The 22,828-nt window shown below is 41.8% G+C and overlaps 2 protein-coding genes across 6 annotated transcripts in view; both read left to right on the forward strand.

The window, feature by feature from the left end:
- LOC110489432 (collagen alpha-1(XIV) chain) overlaps nucleotides 1-8,392 on the forward strand; it is a 96,350-nt gene extending 87,958 nt beyond the window's left edge. For 4 of the 5 annotated variants that reach the window (XM_036970754.1, XM_036970756.1, XM_036970753.1 and 1 more), the window contains one exon: nucleotides 6,872-8,392. In XM_036970754.1, coding sequence (XP_036826649.1) covers nucleotides 6,872-7,185 — 314 coding nt within the window. In that variant the 3' untranslated portion in view covers nucleotides 7,186-8,392. The remainder of the gene's footprint in view (nucleotides 1-6,871) is intronic. The other variant, XM_036970755.1, reaches the window with a different exon arrangement.
- Nucleotides 8,393-16,708: 8,316 nt separating this feature from the next.
- The window catches only part of LOC110488323 (zinc fingers and homeoboxes protein 2), a 30,038-nt gene continuing 23,918 nt past the window's right edge, over nucleotides 16,709-22,828 (forward strand). Inside the window, exon 1 of the mRNA XM_021560526.2 lies at nucleotides 16,709-16,872. The gene's annotated coding sequence lies outside the window, so the exon portion shown is untranslated. The remainder of the gene's footprint in view (nucleotides 16,873-22,828) is intronic.

A 22,828-nucleotide genomic window follows, 5' to 3' on the forward strand; every position in this document is an offset into this window, starting at 1 on the left:
TATGTTATAATATAATTATTTTTAGGATAATACAGTGCCAAGGACTACGCCTCCCCCTCTCCTCTGTGGCTGATGTGAGTAAAATATTTAAACGTGTTAACACTCGCAAGGCTGCTGGCCTAGACGGCATCCCTAGTCGCGTCCTCAGAGCATGGGCAGCTCCCTATCCCAGTCTGTTGTCCCCACATGCTTCAAGATGGCTACCATTGTTCCGGTACTGAAGAAGGCAAAGATAACTGACCTAAATTACTACTGCCCTGTAGCACTCACTACTGTCATCATGAAGTGCTTTGAGAGACTAGTCAAGGATCATATCACCTCCACCTTACCGGCCCCCCTAGACCTACCTCAGTTTGCATACCGCCAGGTCCAGAGATGACGCAATTGCCATCACACTGCCCTATCCCATCTGGACCAAAGGAATACCTATGTAAGAATGCTGTTCATTGACCTCAGCTCAGCATTCAACACCATAGTACCCTTCAAGGTGATCATCAAGCTGGAGGCCCTGGGTCTCAACCTCGCCCTGTGCAATTGGGTCCTGGACTTTCTGACGGCCCGCCCCCAGGCCTCCAACTCAATCATCAAATTTGCAGACAACACAACTGTAGTGGGCTTGATTGCCAACAACGACAAGACAGCCTACAGGGAGGAGGTGAGGGCATTCGGAGTGCGGTGTCAGGAAAACAACATCTCACTCAACGTCAACAAACCAAAGGAGATGATCGTGGACTTCAGGAAACAGCAGAGGGAGCACCCCCCTATCCACATTGAAGGGGCAGCAGTGCAGAAGGTGGAACGTTTTAAGTTCCTCAGCATACACATCACAGACCAACTGAAATGGTCTACCCACACAGACAGTGTAGTGAATAAGGCTCAACAGCACCTCTTCAACCTCAGGAGGCTGAAGAAATTTGGCTTGTCACCCAAAACCCTGACAAACTTTTACAGATGCACAATCGAGAGCATCCTGTCGGGCTGTATCACAGCCTGGTACGACAACTGCACAACCCTCAACCTCAAGGCTCTCCAGAGGGTGGTACGGTCTGCACAACGCATCACTGGGGGCAAACTACCTGCCCTCCATGACACCTACAGCACCCGATGTCACAGGAAGGCCAACGACATCAACCACCTGAGCCACTACCTGTTCACACCGCTACCATCCAGAAGGCGAGGGCAGTACAGGTGCATCAAAGCTGGGACCCTGAAAAACAGCTTCTATCTTAAGGCCATCAGACTGCTAAACAGCAATCACTAACTCAGAGAGGTTGCTGTCTACATGGAGACCAAATCACTGGCCACTTTAATAAATGGATCGCTAGTCACTTTATACAATGCCACTCTAAATAATGACACATTAATCATGTTTATATATTTTACATTACTCTTATCACATGTACAGTTGAAGTCGGAAGTGTACATGCACTTAGGTTGTAGTCATTAAAACTCGTTTTTCAGACACTCCACAAATTTCTTGTTAACAAACTATAGTTTTGGCAAGTCGGTTAGGACATCTACTTTGTGCATGACACAAGTCATTTTTCCAACAATTGTTTACAAACAGATTATTTCACTTATAACTAACTGTATCACAATTCCAGTGGGTCAGAAGTTTACATACACTAAGTTGACTGTGCCTTTAAACAGCTTGGAAAATTATAGGCTAATTGACAACATTTGAAGGTGTACCTGTGGATGTATTTCAAGGCCTACCTTTAAACTCAGTGCTTCTTTGCTTGGGAAAATCAAAAGAAATCAGCCAAAACCTTAGAAAAAAATTGTAGACCTCCACAAGTCTGGTTCATCCTTGGGAGCAATTTCCAAAAGCTTGAAGGTACCACGCTTATCTGTACAAACAATAGTATGCAAGTATAAACACCATGGCACTACGCAGCCGTCATACCGCTCAGGAAGGAAACACATTCTGTCTCCTAGAGATGAACGTACTTTGGTGCGAAAAGTGCAATCCCAGAACAGCAGCAAAGGACCTTGTGAAGATGCTGGAGGAAACAGGTGCAAAAGTATCTATATCCACAGTAAAACGAGTCCTATATCGACATAACCTGAAAGGCCGCTCACCTCCTTGCAAAACAGCTCGAGCTCAGTGAGGTTGGATGGAGAGCATTTGTGAACAGCAGTTTTCAGTTCTTTCCACAGATTCTTGATTGGATTCAGGTCTGGACTTTGACTTGGCCATTCTAACACCTGGATATGTTTATTATTGAACCATTCCATTGTAGATTTTGCTTTATGTTTTGGATCATTGTCTTGTTGGAAGACAAATCTCCGTCCCAGTCTCAGGTCTTTTGCAGACGCCATCAGGTTTTCTTCCAGAATGGTCCTGTATTTGTCTCCATCCATCTTCCCATCAATTTGAACCATTTTCCCTGTCCCTGCTGAAGAAAAGCAGGCCCAAACCATGATGCTGCCACCACCATGTTTGACAGTGGGTATGGTGTGTTCAGGGTGATGTTGCTTTTACGCCAAACATAACGTTTTGCATTGTTGCCAAAAAGTTCAATTTTGGTTTCATCTGACCAGAGCACCTTCTTCCACATGTTTGGTGTGTCTCCCAGGTGGCTTGTGGCAAACTTTAAACGACACTTTTTATGGATATCTTTAAGAAATGGCTTTCTTCTTGCCACTCTTCCATAAAGGCCAGATTTGTGCAATATACGACTGATTGTTGTCCTATGGACAGAGTCTCCCACCTCAGCTGTAGATCTCTGCAGTTCATCCAGAGTGATCATGGGCCTCTTGGCTGCATCTCTGATCAGTCTTCTCCTTGTATGAGCTGAAAGTTTAGAGGGACGGCCAGGTCTTGGTAGATTTGCAGTGGTCTGATACTCCTTCCATTTCAATATTATCGCTTGCACAGTGCTCCTTGGGATGTTTAAAGCTTGGGAAATCTTTTTGTATCCAAATCCGGCTTTAAACTTCTTCACAACAGTATCTCGGACCTGCCTGGTGTGTTCCTTGTTCTTCATGATGCTCTCTGCGCTTTTAACGGACCTCTGAGACTATCACAGTGCAGGTGCATTTATACGGAGACTTGATTACACACAGGTGGAGTGTATTTATCATCATTAGTCATTTAGGTCAACATTGGATCATTCAGAGATCCTCACTGAACTTCTGGAGAGAGTTTGCTGCACTGAAAGTAAAGGGGCTGAATAATTTTGCACGCCCAATTTTTCAGTTTTTGATTTGTTAAAAAAGTTTGAAATATCCAATAAATGTCGTTCCACTTCATGATTGTGTCCCACTTGTTGTTGATTCTTCACAAAAAAATACAGTTTTATATCTTTATGTTTGAAGCCTGAAATGTGGCAAAAGTTCGCAAAGTTCAAGGGGGCCGAATACTTTCGCAAGGCACTGTATATGCTTTATAATGCTTTAGAATGACACTTAAGGTTTTGGTGGGAAATTCCGGGTTACCCAGGAGAAAATTGATTTATTCTCGCGATTGAACATTTGTAAAATACCGGGAAAATATTAAACCCTAAACATGACCTATCTTGAAAAGAAAGTTCTCAGAATCATCTACTCTATTGTAGTACTAACTTACCAGTTTACCCAAATTTAATTTGGATGCCCATACAGAGATATATTTAAGTAATTGCCATTTATTTTCTGATTTACTTTATACTTAATAGACTTCGAATTCAAATCAATTGAGACTCACTTGATTAACCTCAGGACTGAACCTCATTAAAATAAATGAGTGGATGTCCTTTATTCTCTGTTTTTGACAGCTCAGGAAAAATGTTTGCCCATTCTATTATCTGATGGTTTTACAGTAAGATGTCTTTGAGCATATGGTTTATTTATGAATCCAATAGTTCCTGTTGTCATTTAAGCACCTTGAAATACAAAATGCACCCAAGATGCAGAATTTAGCTTGGAAACAATGACTTACAATGTGTTGAATTTATACAATGAATGGTATGTGAGAAAAAAAAATGTTTTGCCGCCATGTCTTTATCCCAGTATCTTAGGTTGTGGAATTGAATTCAAACAATCTTGCTTGTTTAAAGTTCTATAGACCTAATAGATATTTGTGAATGCTTGTGACATGTATTTATGTCAAATATAGTTATTCCGACAAAATATCTATAAACTTTTAAAGCCTTATCACGATAAGTCATATTTCAGTATGTTCATGTACATACCACGCTATTGCGTCAAGTATGGCCATATTTTACCAAGTTTCAAAAAGACAATTCTGCATCTTTACAGTCATGTGATCATGATTAATTCAACATTATAAACTGGGTGGTTCGAGCCCTGAATGCTGATTGGTTGACAGCCGTGGTATATCAGACCGTATAGCACGGGTATGACAAAACATGAATTTTTACTGCTCTAATTACGTTGATAACCCGTTTATAATAGCAATAAGGCACCTTGGGGGTTTGTGGTATATGGCCAATATACCACGGCTAAGGGCTGTATCCAGGCACTCCGCGTTTGTCGTACAAAAGAACAGCCCTTAGCTGTGGTATATTGGCCATATACCACACTCCCTCAGCCTTATTTCTTAGATGGTTCATCATCTAATATACTGGATATTGTGAGTGTGGATACAATCTGTAGCGCCCTAACTGTAAATGCATGTGTGCATGGACACCTAGACCATCGATGATGTCTGTCTCTATCACCCTTTTCTCCGAGGAAAAGACGGTACGGTGAGCACACTGTACGGCTAGAAAGGCCGGCGGTGTTCTCCATGTACTCCTCGGTGTGAGTAATACCAGCATGTGATTTTGTCTCGTCTGTCTGACCTGTGGTATGTGTGTGTCTCCCTCTTTCTCCCTCTACTTTCTCTTACTGAAGTCCAACAAAAGTATTGGTAGCGAGCAGCATTCAAAAAGGGTTGTAGTGGAGGTGTGAGGCTAGACAGGCTTGTCGCTTCATTCTACCCCCTTCCAATATCCCCTGTTTTTTTTCAGTCAACAACAACTACTGCTTTGTTTCCTATAAAGATGTTCAAAGTCCTTCTCTTTGTAGAAAAACATTCTACCTGAGCCTGAGACAATAACTAATTTAGCCATAAATGCATTTTTATGTTTCAGTGCATACAAGCTAAACTCAGCAAAAAAAGAAACTGTCAACTGTGTTTATTTTCAGCAAACTTAACATGTGTAAATATTTGTATGAACATAACAAGATTCAACAACTGAGACATAAACTGAACAAGTTCCACAGATATGACTCACAGAAATTGAATAATGTGTCCCTGAACAAAGGAGGGGTCAAAATCAAAAGTAACGGTCAGTATCTGGTGTGGCCACCAGCTGCATTAAGTACTGCAGTGCATCTCCTCCTCATGGACTGCACCAGATTTGCCAGTTCTTGCTGTGAGATGTTACCCCACTATTCCACCAAGGCACCTGGACATTTCTGGGGGGAATAGCCCTAGCCCTCAACCTCCAATCCAACAGGTCCCAGGCGTGCTCAATTGGATTGAGATCCGGGCTCTTCGCTGGCCATGGCAGAACATTGACACTCCTGTCTTGCAGGAAATCACGCACAGAACAAGCAGTATGGCTGGTGGCATTGCCATGCTGGAGGGTCCTGTCAGAATGAGCTTGCATGAAGGGTACCACATGAAGGAGGAGGATGTCTTCCCTGTAACGCACAGCGTTGAGATTGCCTGCAATGACAACAAGCTCAGTCCGATGATGCTGTGACACACCGCCCCAGACTATGATGGACCCTCCACCTCTCCAGAGTACAGGCCTCGGTGTAACACTCCGACTGTAAATGAGAATCCGACCATCACCCCTGGTGAGACAAAACCGTGACTCGTCGGTGAAGAGCACTTTTTGCCAGTCCTGTCTGGTCCAGTGATGGTGGGTTTGTGCCCATAGGCGACGTTGTTGCCGGTGATGTCTGGTGAGGACCTGCCTTACAACAGGCCTACAAGCCCTCAGTGCAGCCTCTCTCAGCCTATTGTGGACAGTCTGAGCACTGATGGAGGCATTGTGCGTTAATGGTGTAACTCGGGCTGTTGTTGTTGCCATCCTGTACTTGTCCGGCAGGTGTGATGTTTGGATGTACAGATCCTGTGCAGGTGATGTTACACGTGGTCTGCCACTGCGAGGGTGGTCAGCTGTCTGTCCAGTCTCCCTGTAGCACTGTCTTAGACGTCTCACAGTACGGACATTGCAATTTATTGCCCTTGCCACATCTGCGGTCCTCATGCCTCCTTACAGCATGCCTAAGGCACGTTCACACAGATGAGCAGGGACCCTGGCATCTTTCTTTTTGTGTTTTTCAGAGTCAGTAGAAAGGCCTCTTTAGTGTCCTAAGTTTACATAACTGTGACCTTAATTGCCTACCGTCTGAAAGCTGTTAGTGTCTTAACGACCGTTCCACAGGTGCATGTTCATTAATTGTTTATGGTTCATTGAACAAGCATGGGAAACAGTGTTTAAACCCTTTACAATGAAGATCTGTGAAGTCATTTTTACGAATTATCTTTGAAAGACAGGGTCATGACAAAGGGATGTTTCTTTTTTTGCTGAGTTTAGTATATATTTTATCCAAGGCTTCTCTATGCTTCTGCAGTGAATGTGTACAGTTTTTATATTCCAAAAGGAGCCAGTGGTTGACTAATACTGATTGTCATTTGATGCGTTATTCAGTTGAGCTTTCTCATATATTTAGTAAGAGAACCACTTAGATCTCCTTACCTTGTCAGTGTTGCTCCTCCCTACTCCTCTTTAACTCTTCTGGCCGCTTTGATGTCGACGCTAACACTGTTCTTCCTGTGTGTCTCTGCCTCCTTCCTGTCCTGTCCCGCTAACCCAATCAAAAACAAACAAACACATGCACGCTTTGGGGGTGGCCACGGTGGCTATAGAGGGTGGCATCGGTGGTGACACATCTGACCGCCACAATCTTCCCTTAGTCCAATTGCCCCCCAACACCTACCAGAACTATGACGAGGTGGAGGAGGAGGACCCCTATAGGTATGGCGAGGGGGGCTACCCCTCCGAGTACTATCAGCCCAACTACCCGGCGCCTCGACCGGTCGTGCCCGAGGACCCAGGCCTCACCCAGGGCGACGAGGTGCTGAGGTCCCCCGGGATCCACCGCTCCTACAGGAGCCTGGCTGACAAGAATGATAAGAAAGAAGAAGAGGGGCCGGGGGAGAGGAAGATGGTTGTCCCATGAGGGAGAACAAGCTAAGGAGAGCCTTGCGGAAGTCGGGGATACACGACTGGAGTTGGGACTGTTCAGTTGGAGGGAGAAATATCCAAAGGGGGGTCTAAGGACTATCATAAAGTGCCTGATGTCAATGTCAAAGGGACATATAGGAGGGGAAGGGTGGTGGAGGTTGGAGGAGAGAGTGGGAGGGACCATCTTCTCCTTTTCTTCTCTCTGGAAGTGTTGTGGTTGGTGGTGTAGATAGGGGTTATGTACTGTTGGTTCCAGTGTGGTCAGATTTTTGTGTGTGTAAATCAGTTACATCAAGAGATACATTTGTATTGTTGTTTTCTTTTCGTTTTCAGCATACCACCTAATCTCATTTAATGCAATTTATCAATTTCCTGGTCGCGGTTTACTTCAAGTGCTATAGTATAATATAATATAGTTTAGTATGTTATAGTATAGTAAATAGTATAGTAGTAATATTTCAGTTCAATGGGAGCTTTTATGGCTAGGATATTACTCAAGAATGGATAGCAAGTGCTATTTGAACATGTTGAAAATAAAATTGAATATTAACGATCTACTACTTGGTCATATTAGTAGTGAATATAACTACCTATATTGATAACTACCCAACTAACATTATAAACAGACTCAATATGACAAGTTATTCTCCAATTATTATTATTTATTTTGAAGAAATGTCCCATATTGTAATATTTGCATGTGTGTTTGTTTATCATCTAATCATTCCATATCAATTTATAGTGCTATTTTGTCCCCAGCCAAAGGATACAACATATATGTGTTCATATCTTGACAGGGTCAAGCCATATAGCCCTAACTAATACCTCCATTGCAGTGTTCTCTACAAACATGTCTCTCTTTGTATTTTTAGGATATGTCTTCAAAGGGTGTTTGAGAAGGCGCTAAACATGTAATATAACAAGATTATTAGTTAAATTATTTTTTAAGAAATGTTTGTTTTATTGCAAGTGTCTCGGAATATGGTCTCCAGAACCCCTAAAGTATTGTGATGAGTTGTTAGGCCTGTGGTCTATTAGCCTTGCAGAGCTCAAGAGATAAACTATGTGGAACAGGCCACTGTGGCCCCTCTCATCAGAATATGGTTCTATCAAGAAAGTAATTCATTTTTTACTTGGTATTGATTTTTCAAACAATAAAATTGAAGTATAACCATTAGTCACAGTGGGTACTCTCAACACTGCTTCTTTGTTCATATGGCTGTGTTTGTTTTCTCCGACTAGCAGGCCTAATAGCATGCACTTCAATTGAACCAATGGTAGAACTTAAATTACATTTTCTGTTAAAATACTTTTCATTACTAGAGGACCCGCATAGATGGCAACTCCGAAGCAATGTGTACTTCTAGATGACATCCTTAATACTTGTCGTGGTTTTCTTAGCAATCGGCACTTGAAAAGGGATGCACTGAAACTTTGCAAGCAAGCAGTGGGCAATACTTTCTCATTTTTAATCACTAAGCTATACACTATCACAGCCTTTTCAGTACATTGCCTTTTTCCCTTTTCTCCCTTCGTCATCAGCATCTTGCACTCTACATAGGACTTACAACCAAATGAACTGATGGAACTGACACACACCAAAACGGTGTGACGCCAGAAACGTTCTCCCTCTGTCTAATTGCAGAGTGAGAGTAGAGTCTGCCTCGCTATTAATTTCTGCCGCCTCCCGAGGGGAGGTGTAATTACATGATCTGCACCCAGGAAGTCTCCAGGCCAGATGTTAGATCCCCTGGAATCACGCTGCTAAGTGGGGCCTAGTGACAGACAGACATACAGACAGACAGGTACCCCTGTACATTGGTCTGCCTTTTTTCTCCAGGTGATGAAAGATCGTTGCTGTGAACACCATGGACTGAATGTAATTGCCAGAGTCATGAAAGATACACACCGAAATATGTGCAATTAAGTGTGCAAGGCTTTTGTTAAGTAGTATCTGATAAAATTGCGCTCTTCTTCCTCTACGATCTCCAATCATGCTCTTCCTCCATTTCATCCGGCTGCTTCTCAACAGCCAGCCAGAGCCCAGATTGAGCAACTTGCCCTGAAACCTACCTTGGGGCAAAGCTTAATTTCCAGATGATTAGCCCAGCCCAGGCATTTACTACATTTACCTCCATTCAAGTGCTTCATAGCCATAGGGAAACCACTACCATGCCTTAAGGAAAACTACAGTAGGTGATGACACTTTGAGGCCATCAAAAGAAAAACACAATCACAGAGATGGCATCAAGAAGTGGGTGTCACGCTCCTGGGTGTTCTGTTGTCCCTTGGTGTGAGAATCTCTGCGGCTGCTTCTGAAACAAAGGTGGAAGTACTTATATTCTCTGAAGGCCTCCACCATCCCAATAACAAACAGGCCTCCACCATCCCAATAACATACCAGCCTACATCATCCCAATAACAAACAGAGGCCTCCACCATCCCAATAACATTCAGGCCTCCACCATCCCAATAACAAACAGAGGCCTCCACCATCCCGATAACAAACAGGCCTCCACCATTCCAATAACAAACAGAGGCCTCCACCATCCCAATAACAAACAGGCCTCTACCATTCCAACAACAAACAGGCTTCCACCATCCCAATAACAAACAGAGGCCTGCACCATCCCAATAACAAACAGGCCTCCACCATCCCAATAACATACAGGCCTCCACCATACCAATAACAAACAGGCCTCCACCATACCAATAACAAACAGGCCTCCACCATCCAAATAACAAGCGGAGGCCTCCACCATCCCAATAACAAACAGGCCTCCACCATACCAATAACAAACAGGCCTCCACCATCCAAATAACAAGCGGAGGCCTCCACCATCCCAATAACAAACAGGCCTCCACCATCCCAATAACAAACAGGGCTCCACCATCCCAGTAACAAGCAAACAGCCCCCTTATAAACCATGTGGCAGGTACAGTTGAAGACGGAAGTTTACATACACCTTAGCCAAATACATTTAAACTCAGTTTTTCACAATTCCTGACATTTAATCCGAGTAAAGATTCCCTGTCTTAGGTCAGTTAGGATCACCACTTTATTTTAAGAATGTGAAATGTCAAGAATAATAGTAGAGAGAATGATTTATTTCCGCTTTTATTTCTTTCATCACATTCCCAGTGGGTCAGAAGTTTACGCACACTCAATTAGTATTTGGTAGCATTGGCTTTAAATTGTTTAACGTGGGTCAAACATTTTGGGTAGCCTTTCACAAGCTTCCCACAATAAGTTGGGTGAATTTTGGCCCATTCCTCCTGACAGCTGGTGTAACTGAGTCAGGTTTGTAGGCCTCCTTGCTCGCACACGCTTTTTCAGTTCTGACCACACATTTTCTGTAGGACTGAGGTCAGGGCTTTGTGATGGCCACTCCAATACCTTGACTTTGTTGTCCTTAAGCCATTTTGCCACAACTTTGGAAGTATGCTTGGGGTCATTGTCCATTTGGAAGACCCATTTGCGACCAAGCTTTAACTTCCTGACTGATGTCTTGAGACGTTGCTTCAATAGATCCACATAATTTTCCTACCTCATGATGCCATCTATTTTGTGAAGTGCACCAGTCCCTCCTGCAGCAAAGCACCCCCACAACATGATGCTGCCATCCCCGTGCTTCACGGTTGGGTTGGTGCTCATCGGTTTGCAAGCCTCCCCCTTTTTCCTCCAAACATAACGATGGTCATTATGGCCAAGCAGTTATATTTTTGTTTCAAAAGACCAGAGGACATTTCTCGAAAAAGTACGATCTTTGTCCCCATGTGCAGTTGCAAACCGTAGTCTGACTTTTTTATGGCGGTTTTGGAGCAGTGGCTTCTTCCTTGCTGAGCGGCCTTTCAGGTTATGTCGATATAGGACTCGTTTTACTGTGGATATAGATACTTTTGTACCCATTTCCTCCAACATTTTCACCAGGTCCTTTGCTGTTGTTCTGGGATTGATTTGCACTTTTCGCACCAAAGTACGTTCATCTCTAGGAGACAGAACGTGTCTCCTTCCTGAGCAGTATGACTGCTGCGTAGTGCCATGGTGTTTATATTTGCATACAATTGTTTGTACAGATAAACATTGTACATTCAGGCGTTTGGAAATTGCTCCCAAGGATGAACCAGACTTGTGGAGGTCTACAATTTTTTTCTAAGGTTTTGGCTGATTTCTTTTGATTGAAGCAAAGAGGCACTGAGTTTAAAGGTAGGCCTTGAAATACATCCACAGGTACACCTTCAAATGTTGTCAATTAGCCTATCATTTTCCAGGCTGTTTAAAGGCACAGTCAACTTAGTGTATGTAAACTTCTGACTCACTGGAATTGTGATACAGTTAGTTATAAGTGAAATAATCTGTTTGTAAACAATTGTTGGAAAAATGACTTGTGTCATGCACAAAGTAGATGTCCTAACCGACTTGCCAAAACTATAGTTTGTTAACAAGAAATTTGCGGAGTGGTTGAAAAACAAGTTTTAATGACTACAACCTAAGTGCATGTACACTTCCGGCTTCAACTGTACATGTGATAAGAGTAATGTAAAATATATAAACATGATTAATGTGTCATTATTTAGAGTGGCATTGTATAAATTGACTAGCGATCAATTTATTAAAGTGGCCAGTGATTGGGTCTCCATGTAGACAGCATCCTCTCTGAGTTAGTGATTGCTGTTTAGCAGTCTGATGGCCTTGAGATAGAAGCTGTTTTTCAGTCTCAGGGTCCCAGCTTTGATGCACCTGTACTGACATTGCCTTCTGGATGGTAGCGGTGTGAACAGGTAGTGGCTCAGGTGGTTGATGTCGTTGATGATCTTTTTGGCCTTCCTGTGACATCGGGTGCTGTAGGTGTCATGGAGGGCAGGTAGTTTGCCCCCAGTGATGCGTTGTGCAGACCGTACCCCCCTCTGGAGAGCCTTGAGGTTGAGGGTTGTGCAGTTGTCGTACCAGGCTATGATACAGCTCGACAGGATGCTCTCGATTGTGCATCTGTAAAAGTCTGTCAGGGTTTTGGGTGACAAGCCAAATTTCTTCAGCCTCCTGAGGTTGAAGAGGCGCTGTTGAGCCTTATTCACTATACTGTCTGTGTGGGTGGACCATTTCAGTTGGTCTGTGATGTGTATACTGAGGAACTTAAAACTTTCAACCTTCTCTACTGCTGTCCCTTCAATGTGAATAGGGGGGTGCTCCCTCTGCGGTTTCCTGAAGTCCACGATCATCTCCTTTGTTTTGTTGCCGTTGAGTGAGATGTTGTTTTCCTGACACCGCACTCCGAATGCCCTCACCTCCTCCCTGTAGGCTGTCTTGTCGTTGTTGGCAATCAAGCCCACTACAGTTGTATTGTCTGCAAATTTGATGATTGAGTTGGAGGCCTGGGGGCGGGCCGTCAGAAAGTCCAGGACCTAATTGCACAGGGCGGGGTTGAGACCCAGGGCCTCCAGCTTGATGATCACCTTGGAGGGTACTATGGTGTTGAATGCTTAGCTGAGGTCAATGAACAGCATTCTTACATAGTTATTTCTTTGGTCCTGATGGGATAGGGCAGTGTGATGCCAATTGCGTTGTCTCTGGACCTGGCGGTATGCAAACTGAGGTAGGTCTAGGGTGGCCGGTAAGGTGGAGGTGATATGAATTTTCTTTCTTAGGTCTTGGCAGATTTCTTTTGATTTTCCCATGATGTCAAGCAAATAGGCACTGAGTTTGAAGGTAGGTCTTGAAATACATCCACAGGTACACCTCCAATAGACTCAAATTATGTCAATTAGCCTATCAGAAGCTTCTAAAGCCATGATATCATTTTCTGGAAATTTCCAAGCTGTTTAAAGGCATAGTCAACTTAGTGTATGTAAACTTCTGACCCACTGGAATTGTGTTACAGTGAATTATAAGTGAAAAAAATATGTCTGTATACAATTGTTTGAAAAAAGAATGTAAGTGCAATTACAGTGTTGGAGTTTGAATACAAGTGTAGACTACTGCAATGTGCTATTTACAGGCTGTAATAGTTCAAATATAAATTCAGATAGCTCAAAGTTGGTCTATCAATGCATAATGAAGGCATAAAATAACATTGTCAAAGTGTACCTTTGAACTTCATCTCAAGACAGAATGCCTGACTAATGTCTGACCTTAGACTTCATTCAGTTACTTGTAGGATATAAGGGCGTTTGAAACGTAATAGAAACAGCGATAATGTGAAGAGGAGCCTGCCTACATAACGGCCTCCATACTCAAAAAAAGGACCCCCTAAAGGCAAAGTTACAAATCACTTTCTCCTGGTCTTTCCCCCTTCTCTTCTCCCCCTCTTCTCTTCCTCTTTCACTTTCACAAACTCAAACACGCAAAAAACATAAACACCCTATAAGGAATGTTGTATCTGATTTCAGACAAGTCATGTCACGATCACCTCTAGGTTACTAAGTATGTAGGTCAAGTGAAGGAAGAGAAGTATCATCCGGGGGAAGAATACAGAGTGACAGATGTTTCGCTCTCTACTGTGCGAGCTGTCAAAGCAAACAACCAGGTAATTTACAGGTACATTTCGATGACATATTGAGTTTACATAAAGATGCTACAATTACCATGTTTTACACCAATATTTTTCACTTGTGTTGTCCGTTTGTAGAGAAGTATCTTGTAAATGTAAATGTTATTGTTCTACTTTCACTGTGAGAGAACGTGAGAAACTTGCAGCCTTGATGATAAGCTTGAGAAAGGATTTGCAAATTTGGACCTAGTTCCCCACCTAGTGTGGATTTTCAGATGATGCATGATCTGGAAAGAAATGTCTGCGCTGTACATACATACTGTATATATTATATTATTCTATTTGATATATATTGGATGTGTATGGGTTACATACATTTTGAAGAACTTCATTATCTCAGATCACTAAATAACGATAGGTCTGATGAATGTGATTACCACAGTCATTTTTATGTTTTGAACAAGACATAAGATGGGCCAAACTGCCCGGGAAAAAATATATAATCTTTCCAATAGGGTAGTCATTTGGATTTGAATATATCAGAGCATGTGGAATTAGATTAGATTGTTTGAAAGTAGATTAGATTTTCATAATCACATTCAATCACATTAGCGTCAAATTAGTCGTGCCTGTTGACGTTATCATTGGGTCTCATCGTTTAGACCAAAATAATGTTACTGAAGTTCCTTTCTACGCCTTGATCACACCTACATTGACTTTGCATTTTGGTACACCAGAAGTAAATGTATTTCCAATGGAACTGGTGCGTTTTCCTTGCAGTGTTGCAGAGGCAATTGCAGTGTGTTCTGTGTGGTGCATAAATTTGATTTATCGAACGTATGCGTCAAACTGTATGGGTAGGCGACTTGACAGAAATGGTAGCAGAAGGTGAATGTTGAACTTTTGTTGCACAAATATACAGATGAATCTGCGTACCATTTTGCGCTAAACTCTGTCGGTGTGATCAAGGCGTTACTCTTTACCATAGATAATACAACTAGATTTGAACTGTTTGAAGAAAAAGTGAGATTTCAATCACTTTAGTTTTGTAGTCTGACATTGAAATATATATCAGAAGGTTGTGATTGATATATCAAGATAAATAGTCTATTCTCAGATATTCCAAAATGGAGAGAACATGCTTGATGTGCCAAATGTACTTACATGCGAATGTGATGTAACATACATACAAAAAAATAAGTTACAAAGCAAAACTTTATCTTTGGTCTGGTATCACTATATAGATTAAATATTGATAGACCCTACACAGTGCATGCAATCATAAACATTTAAACAGCACATGACTGTGTGTGTGTGTGTGTGTGTGTGTGTATGTGTGTGTGTGTGTGTGTGTGTGTGTGTGTGTGTGTGTGTGTGCCTGGTGAGGTGGGCCTTATTATACAGACCTGGTGGATCCATGAAATAATTTGAATAAACACAATATCAAAAGACTGATGATGCAACAGTTCCGAAAATACAAAGTGCCTTCAACCTGCTCCATGCACCAACAAATTTACAAGGGTAACATAAACAAGAAGACAAATGATCACTTCAACAAACTTGATGAAGTGCTCAAGAAACACTAGCAGAGTGCATACTCCTTTGCCTTACAATAACACTGATACTGTATTGGGTAGTGACATTTATAATTGGCATCCACTACATCAGTGGCACCGAAGAAAAGACGTGGAAGCACCGTGCCAAAGACAGCAGCAGAGGGGTGTATTAATAATGAATTCACAGCTCATTTGTATGTAAATGTGCCCAGACACCATGGCGGTCCAGTTTTGCCTCATGAATATTGCATGAGGCGAGCATGCTGCAGTGGAGTGCAAATAACTTTTTCTCACAATTTATCATGTATATTTCCCCCCACTTGTAATTCATCGGATCATAACAGACAGAGTTAGAGGCGAACTCACTGTACTTCATCAAAAGTGTAGTCATCCACCTCTCTGCTTATTCAATGTCACTCCTGGCCCTAAGGTCACTGAATCCAGAGGAGTAGCCTAAGACTGACTGTTGGTGTGCATCAGTTGTAGGTGTTCTAAGGGGTGTAGCATGTTGATCACGTTGCTATTGTAGTATCAATGCCTAATCATCAGTGACAAGGAGCTACATACTCCTCTTCAATGTGTTCATATAAAAAATAAGCCATTTAAGAGTTAAAATATTATGGTATGGTGGTATCCCCGGACTTGGCTGCGTGTATTGTATACATGTATATACATATTGGTTGCTGTTCTCCATATGGACAGAAGATGTCGCTGTCAGTCATGTTTGTACTAGAGCTGGACAGTGGCTACATTGACGTTGTATTATTATTTTGAATTTGGTCATGTACATTAAGTTCCTGTTCACAGACAATAGAAATTGTAAAAGTATGTATTTGAAACGTTGAGATACACTGAGCTATAGGCTGATGCCTTTCTCCCATCAAAGTCAATTGCATTGATAACCATGCATGCCAATCAATTTTCCATGCGAGGTCTATACATTTAATATAACATATCTATAATGTGATTGATGCCCAATAATATGTTTAATGCTAGGTTTATAATATGAATATTATTTCTAAAGTCTAGTTTTCCTTATATTTCTTTGTTATATCTAATTTCAATTCATCGTAGTCTACACTATGAATTAGCAGGGTTTTGGCACAGTCTCTACCCATAGAATCCAATGAATAAAACATGATTTATGAAGATTTATTGGATAAAACCAATCACTGGAGGAAATGTGAAAATGACTTGAATTCAGATTGTGTATTTCAGCGTGTTATTTCTTATGTATGTTATGGTATACACACTAAGTTTGTTGATATGTAGTGTAGACATTGTTTGAAGATGCATGCGAATTTAATCTGCTCACCAGAGTAATTCGCACATTTTGTCAATTTCTCTTGTCTTCAATTGGCAAATGTATGTTGCCATATATAACTTTGAAGTACATTTTCATGGCACTTGAATTAAACATATTTTTGGCGTCGTATGCAAATATATGCTGACGTAAAAGATCATGTGGTTTTTGTCGTAGATCTATGAACGACGACCTTTTTTTTCTTCCTACTGTTGTCTTTAGGTTATGCCAGAATCTTTAGAATTACCAGCGCTATATGCGCGTCACCACAGACTACTTATAATTGGGAATTTTACTGCTAGTTTATCGTCCCAGCACCGAAAGGCTCTAGGCAGGTAAGAATACAATATACATTTTCAAGAATGGTAAAGAATATTGGACAAAACTAATTTCAAAGATTAAGTTATAACCGGTTTGGTAGCAAGCGAGACGATCCGCCTGGCTTGCCCAGCTCGTGTGGCTGTGCTAGCGACGTCCCTTCCATCACTACTCGCGCATTGTTGTCACACTTGATTTAGAATCAGCTTGCCATCAAATCACGCCAAGAAAACCTAAACGTCTAGTTTACTCTGACTAACTACATTAACTTGACGTTTAGGTAAATATACTTTTTTTTGTAAACAAAAATAGTTAGGCGTTTAACTTTTGTGCCCATTTGAAGTGGGCACCTGAATGTATCGTTGTAAGACATTTAGCTTGCCGTGTCACCTAGCTGGCTAGCTAGTTTGCTAGCTCGCGACCCAGTTCACTTCTGAAGTTTGAAAACGTGCTAAAGATTCGTGCTTTAAAACTGCTTCCGAACTGGTTAGTTATAAATTGTCTGTTTACATAGTTAGCTAGTTAAATAGTCCCATAATTATTTGAAGAGTTGGCCTACGTTTGTCGAGCTTGTTGACTAGTTGTGAGTTTATACTAGCTACTGGTAGCAAGCTATAGGACAGTAATGGGAACCATCCTACATATTAGACAGCCCAGCCATTGCCTTTCTCTTATCACCGGCGAAACGTAACGTTACCTAGCTAGCTATGTGAATATTTTGTCGTCTTTTGTCACGAAGTGCATTCGTTTTGTCTCACAAGTTAGTTTAATTGAACAAAAGTCCTGTGTATGAAGAGGCACACTTATGTAGCTAATTTAGTTATTGTAAATGTTAATTGCTGCTATATAGCTTTGTTTTTTTGTTGCGTAGCTGGATGACGCTAGTATGTTAGCAGCCTGGCTATAGCAGATAGGTTAAATGAGGTGACGCCTTCCGTGGTATGGATTGGTGCTGGCACAGGCAGCGCGCGCGGCTATGCTGCCCAGTGACAGCAGTGTGGTAAGTTCCACCAGCAGTGGCGGACTGGGACAAGAATTAGGCCTTGGCATTTTATCCACACCAGTTGACATCACTGCCAACTCACCCCCCCCCCCCGGCGGGCCACCAGCCATGCACATACACCCTGACCCTACACACCCAACTTAGACACAGGCAGAAGTGCTGACACATAACATTGTCAGTTTACAGTACCGCGTTTTTCAACCGTTTTTGTAGAAGTGACTGGGGAGAGAGACACTGTCCTCTTTTTTAAAATTTTTATTATTATTATTTTAAACAGGCTCATGTTTAAAATAAGTACAATATGTAAAAAAAAAAAAAAAAAAAAAAACAACTGGAGCATGCACTTCACAGAGAGCTCGACCAGTGCGCAAACACCTGCCTGTTTGCCCTCCTATGAGAGAGTTCTCTTTTGGCCTCCTATCTGCTCTGTGGATTTTGTTAATTTTATGAATGACTTAATTTTATTTAGTCTCTTTTTAAATATATATATATATGAGGTGGGGGGGTGGGTATTTTTCAAGATAAATTAAATTAGCTTGTTTGACATGTAATTTGTTACATAAAAAAAAAAAATATATATATATATATATATATATATTTTTTTTTTTTTATGTAACAAATTACATGTCAAACAAGCTAATTTAATTTATCTTGAATCTTGGAAAATACCCGCCCCCCCACCTCAAGCACACACTCTCCTGACTTCTGCATGCTAGTGCCTTGTGCTGGCTATGGGTGCCGGGCAGTGAGTTTGAATACTGGTAGGCTACATTTGAGTTGGACCTGTAACGTTTGTGAAACTGTTATAGACTGAGAAGGGGTTAATTCAAGTGTTTTTAGTAAGAGGCAGAAAAACTAGCAGATTTACCTCATTATTAATTTGCAATCATCAGCTGATAGCCCCTTTTTTTCTTGATGTCACTCATCTCACCTCTAGTTAGTAGCCTACTAGAAGTCACTGGCACTAGCTTCCTTGTGATGAGTGGGTTGCAGAAAATAAATAGGCCAATGTTTAAAAAAATATATATAATAATAAATGTGCACCTGCCCACCCCCCATAGGTCTGTGCACGGCCCTACGCTAGAGATACAACTCAACACTATACTCAACACTGTGCCTCTGCTCTAGCCAATTTGTTTAACTCCCTGTTGCGCTGTCTATCTGTCTCAGCATCTTCTGTGTCACTCTGTGCTTCTTGTTCTCTCTGTCTGTCTGCCTGTCTGCTTAAGCCTTAAATTATAAAAGCCAAGCCTACGATTTAGGCTATATTGCAAATTAGTGCCTGTCATATGTTCCTCTGAATCAACACCTATTACTATTAGAGCGTTCCAGACAAACATTTTCCCCTGGAGTCACTGGTGCCACTAACTTTTACTATTGGTGGCACCAGTCCATTATTTGGTTGGATCCAAATCATGAGTAATCATCTTATAAAGTCATTCAGGGCTCGACATACAGGGCTGGCCTGGGGAGGTTTTGGGAATTTCCTGGCCAGTCGATCATCCCTGTACACTGAACAAAAATAAAAACGCAGCAGGCAACAATTTCAATGATTTTACTGAGTTACAGTTCAAATAAAAAATAAGTCAATTGAAAAAAAATTCATTAGTCCATAATCTATGGATTTCACAAGACTGGGAATACAGATATGCATCTGTTTCTCACAGATACCTTTATAAAAAAAAGAATAATATATTTTTTTAAAGTAGGGCGTGGTTCAGAAAACCAGTCAGTATGTGACCATTTGCCTCATGCAGCACGACATATTTCCTTTGCATTGAGTTGATCAGGCTGTTGATTGTGGAATGTTGTCCCACTCTGCTTCAATGGCTGTGCGAAGTTGCTGGGTATTGGTGGGATCTGGAACATGCTCTTGTACATGTCAATCCAGAGCATCCCAAACGTGCTCGATGGGGGACATGTCTGGTGAGTATGCAGGCCATGGAAGAATTGGGACATTTTCAGCCTCCAGGAATTGTGTACTGATCCTTCCGACGTGGGCCTGTGCATTATTATGCTGAAACATGAGGTGATGGCGGCGGATGAATGGCATGACAATGGGCCTCAGGATCTTGTCACGGTATCTGTGCATTCAAATTGCCATTGATAAAATGCAATTGTGTGTCTTTGTCCATAGCTTATGCCTGCCTATACCATAACCCCACCATGGGGCACTCTGTTCATAACATTGACATCGCCCATACAACGCCATACACGCTGTCTGCCATCTGCCTGGTACAGTTGAAACTGGGATTCATCCATGAAGAGCACACTTCTCCAGTGTGCCAGTGGCCATCAAAGGAGAGCATTTGCCCACTGAAGTCTATTACGAAGCCAAACTGCAGCCAGGTCTAGACCCTGGTGAGGACAACAAGCACGCAGATTTTCCCTGAGACGCCTGTCAGACGGTTTCTGATAGAAATTATTTGGTTGTACAAACCCACAGTTTTATCAGTTGTCCGGGGGCTGGTCTCAGATGATCCCGCTTGTGAAGAAGCCAGATGTGGAGGTCCTAGGCTGACCTGGTTACACATGGTCTGCGGTTGTGAAGCCGGTTAGATGTGCTGCCAAATTCTCTAAAACAACGTGGAAGGTGGCTTATGGCAAAGAAATTAACATTAAATTCTCTGGCAACAGCTCTGATGTATATTCTTGCAGTCAGCATGCCAATTGCATGCTCCTGCAACTTGAGACATCAGTGGCATTGTGTTGTGTCCCCAGAACAAGATGCACCTGTGTAATGATCATGCTGTTGAATCAGCTTCGTGATATGCCACACCTGTCAGGTGGATGGATTATCTTGGCGAAGGAGGAATATTCACTGACAGGGATGTACACAAATTTGTGCACCATATTTGAGAGAAATAAGCTTTTTTTGCATATAGAACATTTTTGGGATCTTTTATTTCAGCTCATGAAACATCGGACCAACACTTATTCACATGTTGAGTTTATATTTTTGTTCTGTATAATAATGCCATTTTAAATCTAAGCTATATACAGTTGGGCAAAAAAGTATTTAGTCAGCCACCAATTGTGCAAGTTCTCCCACTTAATGAAAAAGATGAGAGGCCTGTAATTTTCATCATAGGTACACTTCAACCATGACAGACAAAATGAGGAAAAAAAATCCAGAAAATCACATTGTAGGATTTTTAATGAATTTATTTGCAAATTATGATGGAAAATAAGTATTTGGTCAATAAAAGTTTCTCAATACTTTGTTATATACCCTTTTATGGCAATGACAGAGGTCAAATGTTTTCTGTAAGTCTTCACAAGGTTTTCACACACTGTTGCTGGTATTTTGGCCCATTCCTCCATGCAGATCTCCTCTAGAGCAGTGACGTTTTGGGGCTGTTGCTGGAGACTGGCTAGGCCACTCCAGGACCTTGAAATGCTTCTTACGAAGCCACTCCTTCGCTGCCCGGGCGGTGTGTTAGGGCTCATTGTCATGCTGAAAGACCCAGCCTTGTTTCATCTTCAATGCCCTTGCTGATGGTTTTCACTCAAAATCTCAAGATACATGACCCCATTCATTCTTTCCTTTACACGGATCAGTCATCCTGGTCCCTTTGCAGAAAAACAGCCCCAAAGCATGATGTTTCCACCCCCATGCTTCACAGTAGTTATGGTGTTCTTTGGATGCAACTCAGCATTCTTTGTCCTCCAAACACGACGAGTTGAGTTTTTACCAAAAAGTTCTATTTTGGTTTCATCTGACCATATGACATTCTCCCAATCTTCTTCTGGATCATCCAAATGCTCTATAGCAAACTTCAGACAGGCCTGGACATGTACTGGCTTAAGCAGGGGGACACTGCAGGATTTTGAGTCCCTGGCGGCGTAGTGTGTTACTGATGGTAGGCTTTGTTACTTTGGTCCCAGCTCTCTGCAGGTCATTCACTAGGCCCCCCCCCCCGTGTAGTTCTGGGATTTTTGCTCACCGTTCTTGTGATCATTTTGACCCCACGGGTGAGATCTTGCGTGGAGCCCCAGATCGAGGGAGATTATTAGTGGTCTTGTATGTCTTCCATTTCCTAATAATTGCTCCACAGTTGATTTCTTCAAACCAAGCTGCTTACCTATTGCAGATTCAGTCTTCCCAGCCTGGTGCAGGTCTACAATTTTGTTTCTGGTGTTCTTTGACAGCTCTTTGGTCTTGGCCATAGTGGAGTTTGGAGTGTGACTGTTTGTTTGAGGTTGTGGACAGGTGTCTTTTATACTGTTAACAAGTTCAAACAGGTGCCATTAATACAGGTAACGAGTGGAGGACAGAAGAGCCTCTTAAAGAAGTTAGAGCCAAAAATCTTGGTTGTTTGAAGGTGACCAAATACTTATTTTCCACCATAATTTGCAAATTCATAAAAAATCCTACAATGTGATTTTCTGGGTTTTTTCTTCTCATTTTGTCTGTCATAGTTGAAGTGTACCTATGATGAAAATTACAGGCCTCATCTTTTTAAGTGGGAGAACTTGCACAATTGGTGGCTGACTAAATACTTTTTTTGCCCCACTAATAAATGGATGGATTCCTGAAGCTGTTTGTTATGTTGATTTCTTTATTGCACGCTGCACATACATATCCTATAAATAATATGTTGTGCAGAGAGTGCGCAGCTCTAAAACAGCTGGTTGTTATGTGGAGCAGCTCACTGAAGACCGGTAGGGGTAGGAAAGATGTTTCAAGTTATCTACCAGTAAATGCTAAGTCAATAATGGGTATGCAAACCAGGTATTTGAAAAGTTCATAGTCTTGGTTGAATATATGCGATGCACAATTCAGTCATCATGGATTAGCATGCATTGAAAATCAGACCTTTCCTCTAGGCTTTTTGGTTCTTGAAAAGTCATTGAAATTATGATGGTATATTTGTACCTTCTACTGCTCCAATATAATTATTCTGTGATTTAATTTCTGATCAGATTTTGAGAGATGTAGCTGCTTTAGTTTGTTTCCTGCTGTTTCA

The sequence above is a fragment of the Oncorhynchus mykiss genome, chromosome 32 (assembly GCF_013265735.2).
Source record: "Oncorhynchus mykiss isolate Arlee chromosome 32, USDA_OmykA_1.1, whole genome shotgun sequence".
NCBI classification, from domain to species: domain Eukaryota; kingdom Metazoa; phylum Chordata; class Actinopteri; order Salmoniformes; family Salmonidae; genus Oncorhynchus; species Oncorhynchus mykiss.